The sequence below is a fragment of the Vicia villosa genome, linkage group LG2 (assembly GCF_029867415.1).
Source record: "Vicia villosa cultivar HV-30 ecotype Madison, WI linkage group LG2, Vvil1.0, whole genome shotgun sequence".
Classification (NCBI taxonomy): domain Eukaryota; kingdom Viridiplantae; phylum Streptophyta; class Magnoliopsida; order Fabales; family Fabaceae; genus Vicia; species Vicia villosa.
Window position 1 is genome coordinate 43993365 of NC_081181.1, and position 18412 is coordinate 44011776.

Sequence of the window (18412 nt, forward strand, 5' to 3'; positions counted from 1 at the left end):
TGCCTACGATAAATATGATCTCGTCCCTCGATTAAATGGTGATAGTCCCTTCGATTGCTAAGGTATCTTTACTGGTTGCCTACAAATGACTATTCTATCCTTCCCTTAGACTACCTTCCCTCTTTATGGTAGGGACAGTCTTGTGGCGAACGATTATTCTCGATGACACTTAAACATCCAATTGAAAGACTTCCTGCCCTCTCATGGTATGGATAGACCCTTTCGCCCGAAATACTTAAAGAACAAGAAAGACAATCTTAGGGTAGGTGTTCTTAAATGCTTGCTCATATTCAATTCAAACTTTCAAATTACTTTTCACACCTCCTTTTCAAAATGATTTCCAAAAGGCTACGCTTATTTACAAGCTAAATTCCTTATTCAAATCTTTTTACTATTCACACACGACACTTCAAACTCTTCAAACAAACAAACAAGTGAGCTAAGCAATTAAGAGCCCATGGATAACCATGGATACAAAGGGTGCTTTAAACCTTCCCTTTGTATAACCTACCCCCCGAACTCAAAATATTTCAAAGGTCTTTCCTGTTCTTTTTGCCTTTCCAAATTGGATAAAATAAAAGTCGGTGGCGACTCTTGCTATCGGCAACATATTAAAAAAGTCAGTTCACCGTATTACACCACCTTTCTATTGGAATGATGTTTTTAACGGAATCACTCTGGTATTGAAGATTAGAGATTACATCTAACAAGAGAGTAGCCGATGGAGTAGCTTATTTTATTTCAGTATTTAATTCGGGTCAAGTCATGCTCTGGTCATGTAACACAGGGGAAGCGTTTGAATTCATGTTTTGAGAGATACATTGTATACTCTATTTTACTTTGTTATGATTTATTTAAGTTACCTGGAGAATTGGCTTTTACGCCTAAGTTGATTAAATAAATGAGTTATATTTTGGAGACCTTAATTATTATATTCTTTATGAATGAAGGTGATTCCGCTGCGAAAGTGCATATGTTGAAGTTTATGGAAAAACATGAAATATTATCTAGTGTTATTGAGCATGACAGATGTTTGTGGTTTTTGAATTATGTGTGACACCCTTGTTTGAGAAGCATGATTAATTTACTCTGATTTATGTTATATTTTCGCGGGGTTTAGAAGGATGTTACAAAATGGAGGTAACCTTTACTTCTTAACCATCATAAATGAATTCACTAGATTTATGTAGATGTATATGATTGAGAAAAAAAGTGAAGTATTCACCCAGTTCAATAAATTTAAATTGTTGGTTGAAAAACAAAGTGATTGCAGCATTAAAAACTGAGAACTGATGGTGGAGGTGAGTACGTCTTTGGTGAACTTTCCAAGCTCTATGAAAAGGAAGGCATAGAGCATGATATCATAGTACCTTATACAAAACAACACAATGGAATAACAAAAAGAAAGAAAGAATAGATGTGTATTCAATATGGTCAGGAGCATGTTGAAAGCAAAGGATATTGACGTGTGTGAATCGCAAGTGCACGATTGTGTGAAGTAGTACAAAAAGATTGAACCCACAGAGGGATGTATGATTACCGAATTTATATTCTAACTTTGTTTATCTAAAGAAAGGACACAAGGTTTGTAGATTGAAATTGAAATATAACCAATATTTAAAGAAAGGACACAAGGTTTGTGATTGCGTATCTATACTCACCCCTAATAATTATCTAAATTTGATTACGAGATTATTTAAGAATTCATATAGAAAACTAGATAAAACTGTATGTCATCCACATAGAAGTTTGAATTGGAACTCAGACATCGATGCATATTCTTTCAAGCTATGCTCGTGTCCATGTTGCCCATGCTTTTGCAACCGACATAGAAGTGTAAATTGGAACTCATATTCTAAAATAAAAAGGACTCAAAGTTTTCACGTAATACATAATGGATAAATCAATTGGGAGTTGTCATGAGATAGGCTCTCAAAACCCTTGTCCTTATAGGACTACTCACACATGGTGAGGTAAAAAACAATCAAACAATTAGTGACATTGTAGGTAAATAAATAAAGTAACGAAAGCAAGAGTAATAACTTGAAATGAAAAACAAGACAAGATTAAATACCAAAAAGGAAAAGTGATTACAAGATTAGCAAGAAGTTAACCTAAAAAATTAAGCAAAACACAAAGGAAAAGTAGTACATGATAGGTCCATAAATTAGGCCATAGTCTTCAAGCCTAAGTCTTTAATTATACTAAAGTAGGCCATAAATTACCACCAATAAATCATAAATTCGATCTTAATCATCATTACACAGTAACATAATACTTTAGGGGGTTACAAAGGTCCAAAAGCACAAAATCATCCAAAAATCTCAAGAGTTTGTAACTGCATGGGAAGCTGACATGGCCCGTATCAGGGAACACAACCAGGTCGTGTGAGCCACAGATTCTTTGTGTGGGAGGGGCGCAAAGGGCCAACATGACCCGTGTCATGGGACACGACCAAGTCGTGTAGGTATTAGAATATTTGAATGAGAATAGCTCATTTTTGTGCGATCTTTGGACTTTTTTGTTCTAATTCGATCCATTGACCTCTTTTTACCTAAAATTGTAAAAATGAGACAAAAAAGAATAAAATTGAACTAGGGTGAAGAAAAAAAAATGAAAATGGAAATAAAACAAGCAAGAAACATTATGCTCTTACCGCTTATCAAATACCCCTAAACTTGAATTGTTGCTTGTCCTCAAGCAACAAGCTTGCTTAGGAAGAATTAGGATCAAGCAATTTTGATTCTGCAAAAGCTCAAAAATATGAAATCCTAGATACTCATACGTGGTTTGTCATTACGACCGGCTAAGAACTAAGTTTCCCCATACTTACCAACACCAAAAGCATTACCAGAAGATAAAACTGTATAACAGCTATAGTCAGAAGTTTCCTACTTCGCTCACCTCTCTAGCTATGCTTTGAACTTAAGTCTCTTTTTTGATTTTTTCCTTTTCGTTTGGACAATAAATTTAAGGTATTTTGGAATTATGATACTCACTACACACATGCAAGATCGATCGAGGATTTTTTATTTGGTCGTATACACCACACAAGCAAAGTTTTTTATTCTCTTTTTTTGTTCGAAGTTGGGGTTCAACCACCGTTGGGTTGAATAATCGGATGAGGGTTATCCAACTTAATGAGTGCAATTGCCTTTTACCACCAAATATTTTTCTTTTTCTTTTTTCTTTTCATTTTTGTGGGTATTTTTCCCCAATCGATCAAGCACGTTATGCGAATCTAAATTATGCCAGACTGTCTAAATCTACTATTCAGGAAATACTTCTCAAGATCCGAGCACTATGGTACAATATACATTCTAAAATCATAACCTACTGGAGAAACTAAGGGTGTTTGAGTAATACCAATTTTATTGGTTTTCCACGGGTCCCTAGACTTAGCCAATCATCACTTCAATCCTAAATACTTTCTCAAATAATTTTCAAAATCAAAAGCATTTTTGATTTTTTAAGGGCTCAATTTTGGGGATTTCAACAATGGTACATGCAATTTATTCAAACAAAACTGTCCTAACAGCACAAAACACACAACAAATAGATAAAACAAAAAAAGCAAAAATAAAGGAAACCCACCCTCCACTTAAACCGGACATTGACCTCACTATTTTAATTCAATTAGGGAGAGGTAAATAGAAACTCACAAACACCTCATTGAGGAGGTGAGAAGCGCAACCAAAGGTCATGCAACGACCTCTAAATGTCCTCAACCGTACCATATTGGGTGTTTGTTCTGCCCCTTTCCTTTGTTGTTCAATCCACTAATTTTGCTGCTCCGTCTTCAAATACTCAATTTCCTAATGCATCCATCCTCATTGGTCCTGATACTGACTAGATGTACTAGTTTCTTGATAGGTGTGGGGGATTTGAGCATCGGTTTCTTCATCCATTGCACCACCTTTTGGTGGGTTTTTCTTTTTTGAAGATGAAGACATGATGATTGACATTTGAAGAGTTTCCTCTTCTTCTCTTTGGCCTTGAGGTCTCCAACTGGTTTCCCTTGTCAGCTTTCTTTGGTTCTATGGTTGGATTTCGGAGAAATTTCAAGGTGCTTGGATGGGTGATCGGAAAAATAGCAAGTGTACTATTTTCACCGATGTAGTTATAATGAGTTTTACCCCAAGTATCGATCTCAAGGATTGCGTAGGAAATATAAGTTATTGTAACGAGTCAATTAAACAAAAGGGCATAGGGGTGTTTTTGCTTATAATGAAATAATTGAATTAAAATAAATAAGCTGAAATTAAAGTTTATATTTTTATAAGATGAGAATAATGCCATGGTAAGGTGTGTGATTTGCTTTATAACTCCTCTAAATAAAGATCTCTTTAACAAGTTCATAGGATGCAATTATTTATTCTTAAGGATGTTTTCCTAAGTCCTTAGTGAAAACCTTTTGGTTTACAATCCTATTACCTAAGTCCTTAGAGATATAGGAGAAAACCAAAGTTGTGATTAATCAAGAATTTCTAAATAACCTTACGGTATCCCTAGTCCTAGGTGATAACTATAAGATTCAATTGTATAAAAACCTTAACAACCGTAGTCCTACAAGTTGTTAACCGGAAATCAATCCTTGTTTGTCCAACAAAGAAAGCATAAAAACATCATACAATCAAATTGAATAATACGAACATTGGATTAAAGAAATATGATATTCATAGTCATTACAAATCAAATCAGGGACACCCCCTAGCATTGGGGGGTTTAGCCTCTCATAGTATTCAAGAAACACAAATTAAAGAGTTTAGACATTACAAAGATTAGTGAAAACTTTGATCTTCAATGGTGTCCACCGTTTAATCTCTTCGTCTCCCAAACCCTTGATGAAGCTATCTTTCTCCTCTTTCTGGAATTCTATCGTACGATGCAAAGAAGTGCCTTCTCCTTGTCCCTCAAATCACTTTTAACCTCTCTAGGTTTTTAGGTCCAAGACAAAATACCAAAAATGCCCCTGGTACTTTAAAAATATCAAAACATAAAAAATCAGAATTTATGTCCGCACCAGCTGACACGACCGTGTCACTTGACACGGGCAGACCGTGTCAGCTTCTGCCATTTGGGAAAATTGCTTCAGGAGGCCTGACACGGCCGTGTCAGGTGACACGGGCAGACCGTGTCAGCCTCTGCCTATCCACTCTATTTTGCTCTTCGTTTCCTTTTTGTGTACCACTTGGACATGCGATCTTTCTTCAATCCAAAGCCAACCTAAAACAATTACCAAACGAGATCAAAAGCACCTAATAGACAACGATAAATGGCAAAAAAACAAATTGCATACAAATAAACTAGAACTATATGAATTAAAGAAAAACACTTAAAAACAACCACAAAGTGTTACCAAGCATGACGATCTTGTGCAGAATTCATGATGAAATTAAGTATAAATGGTGACCGATCACAACCCCAAACTTATCTCATTGCTTGTCCTCAAGCAATTCAAGCGATCAAACAAAGGTCACCTTGAATTTTATTTGCCCACAACATAGTCGATATCTTTCGCAACTTGAATCCCTCCCTTGAGTAAGCTTTTGGGCTTATCGCGCCTTGTTGTCCATCACACTTCACATCAAAGTGTATTTCACCTGCAGACTTTTCACACTTCTCACAATGTCTCTCAAGGTTAGAGTGTTTTTCGCTCAAATCACGATATGCGATATCAGCCCTTGAATTTGCGAACATCCTACTTTCACTACACAAAAAGAATTCACACAATTTGAGGGCTTTTTAGGTTGCAATGGGGCTGAGGGTGAGGTCGGATAAACAAGGAATGGGTACACAATTGGTTCTTTTTTTTTCTCTGCACTTATGTTATTCCTCTCATCTTTGTGTTCATGTATGTGTGGGGGTTTCTTCTTAGACTCTCCGTTTTCACCGAAGTTTCGGGTGTTCCACATCGATCGGTCTTTCAAATCTTTTTGGGCAAGTGTTTCAAACTACTTTTTCTCTTCTTTTTTTTCTTTCATTTTCTTTTTTTTTCTTGTGTTTCACACACTTTTCTTTTCTCTTTTGTTTTATTTGCACACTTGCCCTTTATTTTCTTGTGCACCACCCTAAACTTACAATTTCACATGGATTCGAGATAAACAACAACGATAAGTGCTAAACGAACATGGTAGACATGAATGAGGGAAAAAGAAAAAAAACAAACAAGGGGGAATGGATCAACGGGTTAAACGAGGGATATAACCGAATAAAATGACGGAAGACAAGGATCGGAGGGAAAACAAACAAGTGCCTCTTGTGTGATCTCACATTTGTATTGTGTTGGCAGGACAAACGCAAAATTAGGGAGATAAAGCCATACCTGATTTCACTCTCATGATGATTTTTGCATGTGTTTGGATTTTTTTATTCCTCACCCGGTAGGTTAAGTTTGCAACTTCCACACACCCTTCATGTCGTGTGACTTTTCTTTCCCGCTTGATTTCGCCACTTAACTTCTCAGTTCAGTTCACCAAGTTGCGTCCGACATTTTCGGTTACATCCACTTCCAAAGTGCCTTGAGGAGTTAAATTTGGATTGCGTCTTCATCCACTCACTACTCATTTAATCATGCCTTCGACACCAATCTTTAACCTGTTACACTTTGGACAAAATTTGAAAACACAAACCTCAAAAGATAACATACTAAAATTAAATAAACTCAAACAAGAAAACAATAAAACTAAAATCCCCCCCCCCACTTGCACTAAACATTGTCCCCAATGTTTTTGTACACGCGAGAGAGGACTTACAGAGCATCTTACTGCGGAGGAGGATGGGGGAAATGCAACATCAATTGTTGCATCATTTGGTTCATGCTGGCTAGCATTTCACCTTGTCGGGTTTGCTCGGTGCTCTGTCTGAACAACTCAATTCCTTGACGGGTTTGTTCAGCCCTGAGCTCGACAACTTCTCCTTGCAACCAACTCCACTCATCAGAAGTGTGTGATGGCTGCTGCCTACCCCCTTGCGAAGATTCACCCATATTCAAATGAATGTTCTCGCCTTCCATAGGAATGTACTCTCCTGGTACAAACTGGAAGTCGGATCCGAAAATGCCATAAAGCCAATTTTCACGATCAAGAGTGGATGTTCTTGCTGGGTTTGGTAGGTACATAATCACTTTCTTTATTGCCCTGTATCCATACCGGTCCCCCTGTCTTATAATCATAAGCTGGTTAATCAGAGCATGCATATCAAGTTTACTCATACCTGTGATTTTGTTGTCCTGATACTCAACGGGATCACAACCTACAAACTGGGCGATTTGGGTGATTATCCCACCAACAGAAATATCACCGGACACCTCTTTACCTACTTTCCGCAAATGGGCCGCCACAAATGCGGCGACATTTACCGGAGTCCCTTCGGTCATTGAATGCATGAGAAAAAGTTCTGCTTGGGAGATTACACCTGTGCTATCACCCCTGCCAAACATAGAATAAGCTAGACATTTTTGGATATACCTGAAGCATGGATTATGAATCCGGGTTGCCTTTGCACCCTTAGCTTCGTATTCTTGGTCTCCAGTTATATCTTTCCAGAACCTGATTGGGCTGAATGTTTTAGGAAGATTTCCCGGCCCATCGACGGGTATATTCAGGACAGCAGCTAATTCCTCTAACGTCAAATGATACTCTTCGTTGAAGAGATTAAAAGTCAGAGCACCTGTGCACATATGGACAACACCCTCCCATTCTGTATGTACTACGTACTCAACAGTACTTAGAAACTCAATGGTAATCCGCTCATAGGAGGGTGTGTCGTTTCGCATATAGTCTAGCAGCCCTAAATTATTCAGCAATCTATAGACATTCTCAGCAAGACCTAAGTCTGTTAGAGTTTGAGCATAGAGAAACTTGTTCGGAATAATCTTCCGTTGGATGTGACGAGAGTACCGAGCCTCATGCTCCGGTTTCTTGAAAGAGATGTTGTGAGCATTTGGTCCGGCTAAAGTGGCTTGACCGCGCTTGGTTCGTGACCGGGATGGCTCACCCATTGGTTGCTTTCCTTTTGCCGGACGCTTTGGGGGCATTTTGGGCAACCTACAAAAAAGCAAAACTTGAACTTCGGAGTTAGTAAAAACGGAGACCGTAGACGTGTAGAGCACGAGATTTGGTTCACTTTTTGTGAAGGTGGTATGGGGTTTTGATGATTGTTGAGAGAGATAGATGAAGGTTTTGGAATGGGTTTTAATGGAGGAATGAGGGTTTTGGTGAGAGAGATGGAATGAAGAAGAAGAAGAAGTAGGGAATAATGAAGAGAGAGAAGGAAAATAGTGAAAGAAGAGGTTTAAGTGGTGGGCCCCTCCAACTAAAGGGAGAGGAGAAAATTTGAAAATTTTTTCCGGAGGCCGTGACACGGCCGTGTCATCTGACACGGGCAGACCGTGTCACCCTCTATTTTCCTATCTTTTTTTTATGGGACGCTCAGCCTGACACTGCCGTGTTAGGTGACACGGGAAGACCGTGTCAGGCACTGTTTTTCAAAATAAAATTTTCTTTCTTCCTCTTGTGCTTGCTCTTCCTTCTCTATGCATTCCTTGATGGCTCTGCAAAAACATAAACAAAACAAACGGAAAACAGTAGAAAACACGTGGGTTGCCTCCCACAAAGCGCTTCGTTTAACGTCGCATGGCTCGACGGTCGTTCATCTCCTCAGGTGAGACGAACCTGTGCGATTGTTACCACTCTTTGTCCAGCGTTATATGGTTTCAACCTTTGCCCCATGAGGGAATACTTTGTTCACCACGAAAGGTCCAGACCATCTTGACTTGAGTTTTCCAGGGAAAAGTTTTAACCTGGAATTGAACAACAGCACCAATTGCCCTTCCCAAAATTCCTTCTTCTGAATCTTCTGATCATGCCTTTTTTTTGTTGTGTCTTTATAAATTTTGGCATTCTCATAGGCTTGATTCCGGAACTCCTCTAATTCATGAAGTTGAAGAATTCGGGACTCTCCCGCTCTCACAATATCATAATTGAGGAATTTAGAGGCCCAAAATGCCTTGTGCTCGAGTTCGAGCGGCAGATGGCATGCTTTACCATAAACTAACTGATAGGGAGACATACCTATGGGAGTTTTGAATGCTGTCCTGTATGCCCATAGTGCATCTTCAAGCTTCAGAGACCAATCCTTTCTCGAAGCGCTAACAGTCTTTTCGAGAATCTGCTTGATTTGCCTGTTCGATACCTCTACCCCACCACTAGTCTGAGGATGATATGCAGTTGCAATCTTGTGCTTTACATTGTACTTTTTCAGCAGATTTTCCATCAACTTGTTCAAGAAATGGGTGCCTTCATCGCTTATGAGTGCTCTGGGTACCCCAAATCGTGAGAAAATGTTGTTTTTGAAGAAGGTCACTACTACCCTAGCATCATTTGTAGGTAGAGCGACTGCTTCAACCCACTTAGAGACGTAGTCAACAGCTACAAGGATGTAGTTCTTCCCAAAGGATGGTGGGAATGGTCCCATGAAATCAATGCCCCACACATCAAACAATTCAACTTCAAGTATGCCTTCTGAGGCATCTGATTCCTCTTGGAGATATTGCCCGTTCTTTGACACCTGTCGCATTCTTTCACAATGCCTTGAGCGTCTTTGAATAAAGTAGGCCAATATAATCCGGATTGTAAGACTTTTGCAGCAGTTCTATCACCACTGAAATGTCCTCCATATTCGGAGTCATGGCATGCTTTTAGCACATCCCTTTGTTCTTCCTCTGGTACACATCTTCTAATCAAACCATCGAGTCCCTTCTTGTAGAAGAATGGATCGTCCCACAAGTAGAACCTGCAATCATGCAAAAACTTTTTCTTTCGGTTATACTCAAAATCATCAGGGATAATACCACCTACCAAATAGTTCGCATAATCGGCGAACCATGGTGTACCAATAACAGCGAGGATTTGTTTATCGGCGAACTTGTCCTTTATTGGGCGTGTTTCTTCAGTTTCCTCGATCGGTGACATTCGAGAAAGATGATCTGCTACAGTGTTTTCACACCCCTTCTTGTCTCGAATTTCAACATCGAACTCTTGAAGGATTAAAATCCATCTCATAAGTCTTGGCTTGGAGTCCTGTTTAGCAAAAAGATACTTCAAAGCAGCATGGTCAGTATAAACAAAGACTCTAGAACCCAACAGATATTGCCTGAATTTGTCAAATGCATAGACAACGGCTAACAACTCTTTCTCTATGCTAGCATAGTTTATCTGTGCAGGGTTCATAACGTGACTAGCATAATAAATAACATGCAATAATTTCTCTCTACGCTGTCCTAGAACTGCTCCGATTGCGATATCACTCGCATCACACATGATCTCAAAAGGTAGAGACCAATCTGGGGCCACAACAATTGGTGCCGACACTAATTTTTTCTTTATGGTTTCAAATGCCACGGCACACTCACTATCAAAGACAAAAGTCTTATCTTTAACCAAGAGAGTAGTTAAAGGCTTTGCTATCTTAGAAAAGTCTCTTATGAACCTGCGGTAAAAACCCGCATGTCCTAAGAAACTTCGAATACCTTTTTCGTTCATCGGTGGAGGTAGCTTTGCTATGACTTCAATCTTTGCTTGGTCCACTTCAATTCCTTTGTGAGAAATTTTGTGGCCCAACACTATACCTTCACGCACCATGAAGTGACATTTCTCCCAATTCAGGATTAAGTTGTTCTGCTGGCATCTTTCTAACACAAGAGCAAGGTTAGTTAAACAATTATCGAAAGACTTACCAAAAACTGAGAAATTGTCCATGAACATCTCCATATGCTTCTCAAGCATATCATATAAGATAGCTTGCATGCATCTTTGAAAAGTAGCAGGTGCATTACATAGTCCGAATGGCATCCTTCTGTAGCCAAAAATACCAAACGGGCAAGTAAAAGCTGTCTTCTCTTGGTCTTCTGGTGCAACCGCTATCTGATTATACCCCGAATACCCATCGAGGAAACAATAATAGTCATGACCAGCTAACCTTTCTAGCATTTGATCAATGAAAGGTAGTGGGAAATGATCCTTCCTTGTTGCCAAATTTAACCTCCTGTAATCTATGCAAACTCTCCATCCTGTGACCGTCCTTGTAGGGATTAACTCATTTTTTTCATTCTTTATCTCTGTAGTTCCTCCCTTCTTTGGTACAACATGAACCGGACACACCCAAGCACTATCTGATATAGGATAGATCATCCCTGCATCTAATAGTTTTACCACTTCCTTTCTGACAACTTCTTTCATCGCAGGATTTAACCGCCTTTGAGGTTGTACTACTGGTTTCTGATCATCTTCCATGAGAATTTTGTGCATGCAAAGTGTAGGACTAATCCCTTTCAAATCTTCAATTGACCATCCCATGGCACTTTTATGCTTTTTCAAAACATCAACCAGCTTGTTTTCTTGGAGAATTTCGAGGTGGGAACTTATGATAGCCGGACATCTACTTTCGGTGTCTAGGAAAACATATTTTAGATTATCCGGTAGTTGTTTCAATTCAGCCCCCTTCTTTGGTTCATCTTTATTTCCTTCCACTAACGGTTGCCTTAACTCTTCCCATCGGTTGTGGCGAGAATTTTTGACACATGATGTTGTTTCCATCATGGCTAAAACTTCACTATCTTTTTCATCAACTCCCTCTTCTTCTCTAAAGATTGATAAACTCAAAACTCTTTCCAAAGGTAACTCAATTACCTCAATGTGTTGACTTGTGGCAATGTCATCTTTGTACTTCATGGTGTTTCGCACATCAATCTTTAGCTCTTCATCATAAATTTTCAAAGTCATCGTTCCTTCTTCTATATCAATCAAGCATCTTCCTGTCTCTAAAAATGGTCTCCCCAAAATGATTGGTATCTCTTCATCTTCAGGCATCTCTAGAATGACAAAATCTACAGGGAATACGAATTTGTCGATCTTCACTAGCAAGTCTTCTACCACCCCATAAGGTCTTTTCACCGATTGGTCAGCAAATTGAAGTGTCATTCGTGTATCTTGTACTTTACCTATTCCCAATCTTTTGTAAATGGATAATGGCATAAGACTTACACTTGCTCCCAAATCGATAAGAGCTTTCTTGAAAGACCTATCCCCGATGGTGCATGAAATAGTCACTGAACCTCGGTCCTTCTTTTTGACCGGAATCTTCATACCCTGCAAAATAGCACTACAAGTTTCAGTTAGAATAATCGGATCATTCTCGATGGTCCTTTTCTTTGAAATGATGTCTTTCATGAATTTCGCATAGGTAGGTATTTGCTCAAGTGCCTCTAGGAAAGGAATGTTCAGCTCAAGCTTCTTGAACATCTCCAAGAACTTCTCAAAGTTTTTCTCATGTTGTCCCTTCTTTTTATTTCTTGTGGGGAAATGGAGTTTAACTGCCGGTTTTGGTGCAACTACTTTTTCTTTTACCACCCTTTCGTCACCAGTAACCTCTTGACTTGGAACCTCATTTTCTTTAATCTCTAGATCAACTTCAATCAATAGATCTTCTTCTTCAGAATTCTGCTCAGGTGTGTCTTTCGACTTATTGCTTCTTATTGTCACAGCGTTCACATGATTATTGTCTTTCGGATTAGTAACCGTAGCACTTGGTAGTGCGCCCTGTGGTTGAGAGTTGGTCATTTGTTGCGCAATATGGCTCAATTGAATTTCCAGATTTTCGATTGAAGCTCCGGTGTTCCTCAGACTGCTCCTAGTTTCTTCCTGGAATTGAGAGTTTTGAGCTGCCATTTTTTCAATAGCGATCTCCCAATCTGCTTTCTTCGGTACCTGTTGTTGAAATTGTTGTTGACCTTGAGTTTGGAACTGTTGTGGATGGTGTTGAAATTATTGCTGGTATGGTAGTTGTTGTGGAGGTCTATATTGTTGTGGCTGAGCTTGAGATTGATATTGGTTGGGTCCCTGCTTTTGAAAATTTCCTTGTTGGTCTTTCCATGCGAAATTAGGATGATTTTTCCATCCTGGATTATATGTGTTGGCGTATGGATTATTCTGCCTCAACATATGAATCTGTTCCACCTGTTCTTGCGTTGCCACACAATGCATCACAAAATGCGATCCACCACATATTTCACACACAACTGACATGACTGGCTCAACCTGTGCTACTTTCTGTTCTCCAATATTCATCTTCTTTAGTCTCCTTTCTACTTCAGCCGCAATCTGGTCTTCCATTTTAATAACCTGATCTGCAAGCTATAAATCAATTTTTCCTTTTGGTTGGTTCATTGTGCGATCATACAGCTCAATATGTTCATTAGCTGCAATTGCTTCTATGATCCCCTTGATACTAGTGGCTGTTGAGAAATTAGTTGAGCCACCGGCAGCAGTGTCTATAAGTTGTTTTGTCTTAACTCGTAGACCATTCACAAAAGTCTGCATTTGCTCGGTTGGGTCCATGTTATGAGTAGGACATGCAACCAAACACCTCTTAAACCTTTTGTATGCATCTCCAAGTGATTCCCCTTCTTTCTGCTTGAAATTGATAATGTCATATCTTTTTTGTATGAAAACCGAAGCAGGGAAATACTCATTAAGGAAAGCATTTTCCATTTCTTGCCATGTTGTGATACTCCCAGCTGGAAGTAAGTAAAACCACTCTTCCGCATCTTCGGATAGGGTGAATGGAAACATCACAAGTCTCTTGGCTTCTTCAGAATGGCCTTCTATCTTCAATGAAGTTGTTGTGGTGAGGAATCTCTGTAGATGCTTATTTGCATCTTCGTTGATTATTCATGAAAAGGGCTTGCTCTCCAACTGGCGGATAGTAGAAGGATGTAATTGGAAGTGTGCCACGTTGACCGGTTGATCTACTATTGTCATTCGGCCAAGTGGTGCATTAAGCCTTCCATAATCACCTAAAAGTCTCTCCGCGCGAGGCGGATCTGCTACCATAGTTTCAGATTCTGAATCTGACTGCTCGGATGGGATGGATAGTACTTCTTCTTTTTCCGATTCTGAAACTATGGGTGATTCTTCTTTTGATGCCAGTCTTTTTCGCTTAACTTCTCAAAGTCGTGCTCGCAATGATCTTTCTGGTTCTGCGTCAAAAAGAAATTCTGCTGAGTCCTTACCTCGCATACAAGATTAGACAATGACTAGTTGGGAGCAAAAATAAAAATAAAACAAGATAAAAATTGCAGAAAAAAAATTTTAGCTGCAGAGCAACACAATTTCAATTGACTTATTAATTAATTATACTTTGGCAATCCCCGGCAACGGCGCCAAAAACTTGATCGGAAAAATAGCAAATGTACTATTTTCACCGATGTAGTTATAATGAGTTTTACCCCAAGTATCGATCTCAAGGATTGCGTAGGAAATATAAGTTATTGTAACGAGTCAATTAAACAAAAGGGCATAGGGGTGTTTTTGCTTATAATGAAATAATTGAATTAAAATAAATAAGATGAAATTAAAGTTTATATTTTTATAAGATGAGAATAATGCCAAGGTAAGGTGTGTGATTTGCTTTATAACTCCTCTGAATAAAGATCTCTTTAACAAGTTCATAGGATGCAATTATTTATTCTTAAGGATGTTTTCCTAAGTCCTTAGTGAAAACCTTTTGGTTTATAATCCTATTACCTAAGTCCTTAGAGACATAGGAGAAAACCAAAGCTGTGATTAATCAAGAATTTATAAATAACCTTACGGTATCCCTAGTCCTAGGTGATAACTATAAGATTCAATTGTATAAAAACCTTAACAACCGTAGTCCTACAAATTGTTAACCGGAAATCAATCCTTGTTTGTCCAACAAAGAAAGCATAAAAGCATCATACAATCAAATTGAATAATACGAACATTGGATTAAAGAAATACGATATTCAGAGTCATTACAAATCAAATCAGGGACACCCCCTAGCATTGGGGGGTTTAGCCTCTCATAGTATTCAAGAAACACAAATTAAAGAGTTTAGACATTACAAAGATTAGTGAAAACTTTGATCTTCAATGGTGTCCAACGTTGAATCTCTTCGTCTCCCAAACCCTTGATGAAGCTATCTTTCTCCTCTTTCTGGAATTCTATCGTACGATGCAAAAAAGTACCTTCTCCTTGTCCCTCAAATCACTTTTAACCTCTCTAGGTTTTCAGGTCCAAGACAAAATACCAAAAATGCCCCTGGTACTTTAAAATATTTAAACATAAAAAATCAGAATTTCTGTCCGCACCAGCTGACACGGCCGTGTCACTTGACACGGGCAGACCGTGTCAGCTTCTGCCATTTGGGAAAATTGCTTCAGGAGGCCTGACACGGCCGTGTCAGGTGACACGGGCAGACCGTGTCAGCCTCTGCCTATCCACTCTATTTTGCTCTTCGTTTCCTTTTTGTGTACCACTTGGACATGCGATCTTTCTTCAATCCAAAGCCAACCTAAAACGATTACCAAACGAGATCAAAAGCACCTAATAGACAACGATAAATGGCACAAAAACAAATTGCATAGAAATAAACTACAACTATATAAATTAAAGAAAAACACTTAAAAACAACCACAAGGTGTTATCAAGCATGACGATCTTGTGCCGAATTCATGATGAAATTAAGTATAAATGGTGACCGATCAATGGGTTTTTGGATTAGGTATGTGGTTAAGGGTAATAATAGGTGAAGGTTTAGTGAAGTGAGTTTGAGTTCTGGTTGGGAAAAGGTGGTAAAGTTTGAAGCTTTTTGGTTGATGGTTTTGGAGTTTTAGGGATTTTTGACGAGAAAGTTGAAATGTTGAAGATAAAGAGAGATAATGATTATGGAAAATGAGTAGTGACTTTTGCAAAAAAAAAACTGATTAATGGGGGTGTGTGGGGTAGTTTTTAGGTGTGTAATTGGTTAAAATTTTAACTAGTGGGGCCCATGGGAAGAGAAGAGATATTTTTTTTGAAAAAACCAGACCCTGACACGACCTGTGTCAGCGAACACGGCTAGCCCGTGTCAGACGCGGATTTTTTGTATAGGGCATGTTGAGCTAGGGTTAGGGGTGTGTTGGTACAACATAAGACATGTCAGGTGACACGACCAGCCCGTGTTTGATTTGGTTTGCACTTTGATTTTTCTAGAAAATTTCTCCCTTCATGGCCTTTTATCAGGAATTTCACATTTATTCAATCCTAGAAACAAAACACAAAAACATAAGCACAAGTTAAATTATAAAAACGTGGGTTGCCTCATACGAAGCCCTTTGTTTAACGTTATTTTGAGCTCGACAATCCTCGGTATTAAACACTCAGGGTGGTTCATTTTCTTCTTCGGGCCCATATTTATATCTACTTCTTAAACTTACCACTCCCTTTATATTTTATTTTATGGGGTGGCAAGTACTTCTTAACCTCCCTTTTATTCACTTCATACTCTTTCTCCTTTCTAATCCTCTTGTCTTTTCCAACCTTTTTATTGTACTCCCTCAGGTTTTCCTTTTCTCTCAGCTCAGTGTTTTTTTGTTCATTATTAGGCTTTTCTAGTTCAATCAGATAACATGAAACATCTATGTATGGTTATTCCATCATGGTGGTCATTATAAACTCTATCTTTTCGTTATACACTTCCGTACTTAACATGCCTTTTTTAACATCAATTATAGTGTCTACAATGCACACCAATAATATCCTACCACTAATGATGGGCATATGGGGATCCTCCTTAATGTCCATGATGATAAAATCAGTGGGGATATAGGGAGGCCCTACTTTGGCATTGACATCCTTTAATACCCCGATTAAAAACTTAACCGATCGATCTGCCATTTGCAAAGTCACACTAGTTGGTTTTATCTTTTCTATACCCGAATTGCTACATATAGATAAAAGAATTAAGCTGACGCTAGCCCCTAAATCACAAAGAGCCTTATCTATCATTAATGTGTCCAATTGGCACAAAATAGAAAAACTTCCAAGGTCTTTTAACTTTTGCGGCATATTCTGAATAACTACACTAGTTATGGATGTCATGGCAAATATTTCGTGTTCTTCCGACTTCCTCTTTTTTTGAGAGGAATTCCTTTTGGAATTTCACATAAGTTAGCATCTGGGACAAAACCTCAGTCAAAGGCATGTTCACTAAGAGTTTTTATATCATGTCTATAAACTTCGTGAACTGGGTCTTTACTTTGGCTTTGACAATCCTCTGAGGGAAAGGTATCTTGGGTTTGTAGGGAGGAAGAGCAACATATGGTGCTTCCTTCTCAACCTCTTCGGTCACCTCTTTTTTAGGCGGTGTCGAAACATCCTTTCTATTCCCTGCTTCATTTTCACTAACACTCTTTTTTCTTCTACCTCTTTCTATACTGAATTTTTAGAACTCTCTACCTGAACCCCACTTCTCTTAGGACTTTCCACCAGTTTTCCGCTTCTAATGACAACAACATTTACGTGACCTCTAGTATTTTTCTCGGGTTGACTCGGAAAGGATCCTTGAGGAACATATATTGATGCTTGTTGTTGGGATATCTACGAGATTTAATTCTCTAGCATCTTGTTATGGGTGGTCATAAACTCTACTTTAGATGTCAGCTTCTTTAGTACCTCATTAGTGTGGAGGTTTTGATTCCTAAATTCGTCATTATGTCAAGTTTGTGTTGCCATAAAACTCTCTTTCATGACCTCTAAATTTAAATTTCTAGGCGCTGTGCCTTATGGGATCATAGATGGTCCCAAGGCATTTTGGTTATTTTTGTCAGAGAAGTTTGGGCGGTCTCTCCACCTTGGGTTATAGGTATTTGAGTATGGTTTTCCTCTTTGATTATTAACATAATTGACAGTATCCTGATTGGTTCCTCCTACCAAAATCATTTGACAATCCCTAACAGAATGTCCATTTACCCTGCTAACCTCACAAAATGGTCATGCAGGGGTGGTGGGATTTACTACAACTTCTGGTGCAGGTGTTGATGAGGCTACAACTAGATGCTCAAGTTTTTGATATAACGCGTCAAATTTTACGTTCATATGATCAAACTGGATAAAGTCATAGAATGGTGGTTTTTTTGCCATATCCTGAACTCTTTTACATCCACCCTTCTGAGGTCCTTAACTCTTTTTTCAAGGGCATTTCCCCATGAATGGTGGTTTTTTTCCATATCCTGAATCAATTTGCAAGCCACGTCTTGCGGGCTATTCATTAGCGTGCCATCGGCGGTCGCATCGAGAGTCATCCTCGTAGAATAAAAGAGACCTTAATAGAATGTGTGTGTTACTAACCATTTATCCACCCATAAAAATGCCAAGCCTCAACAAGTCTTTAAAGCGTGCCCACACATCAAATATAGACTCCTTATCTTCCTGCCTAAAGTTATTGATTTTCCCTCTTACTTGGGAAGTTTTACTTGGAAAAAAATACCGTGCAAGGAAATTAGATTTAAGTTATTCCCAAGAATGTTATAGAGTTCACAAGCAGAGACTGGAGCCAATATCGGGCTCG

At 38.8% G+C, this 18412-nt stretch overlaps 1 protein-coding gene across 1 annotated transcript; it reads right to left on the minus strand.

Annotated features, from left to right (window-relative positions):
* Nucleotides 1–16069: 16069 nt before the first annotated feature.
* On the minus strand, nt 16070–16944 carry LOC131648955 (uncharacterized). The gene is made up of 3 exons (XM_058918692.1): nt 16557–16944; nt 16281–16454; nt 16070–16107 (listed from the first exon to the last, which is right to left on the minus strand). Exons 1-3 carry the CDS (start codon nt 16942–16944, stop codon nt 16070–16072), a joined length of 600 nt encoding a protein of 199 aa, XP_058774675.1.
* Nucleotides 16945–18412: the final 1468 nt, after the last annotated feature.

What these genes read in the sequence shown, in the direction of transcription:
- LOC131648955 (XM_058918692.1), bottom strand. Translation starts at nt 16,944, where the DNA reads ATGACATCCATAACTAGTGTAGTTATTCAGAATATGCCGCAAAAGTTA. An exon ending in TATAATTGATGTTAAAAAAG is followed by an intron (nt 16,455 to 16,556) that starts GCATGTTAAGTA and finishes TGATTGAACTAG; the next exon opens with AAAAGCCTAATAATGAACAA. An exon ending in AATAAAATATAAAGGGAGTG is followed by an intron (nt 16,108 to 16,280) that starts GTAAGTTTAAGA and finishes TTTTGTTTCTAG; the next exon opens with GATTGAATAAATGTGAAATT.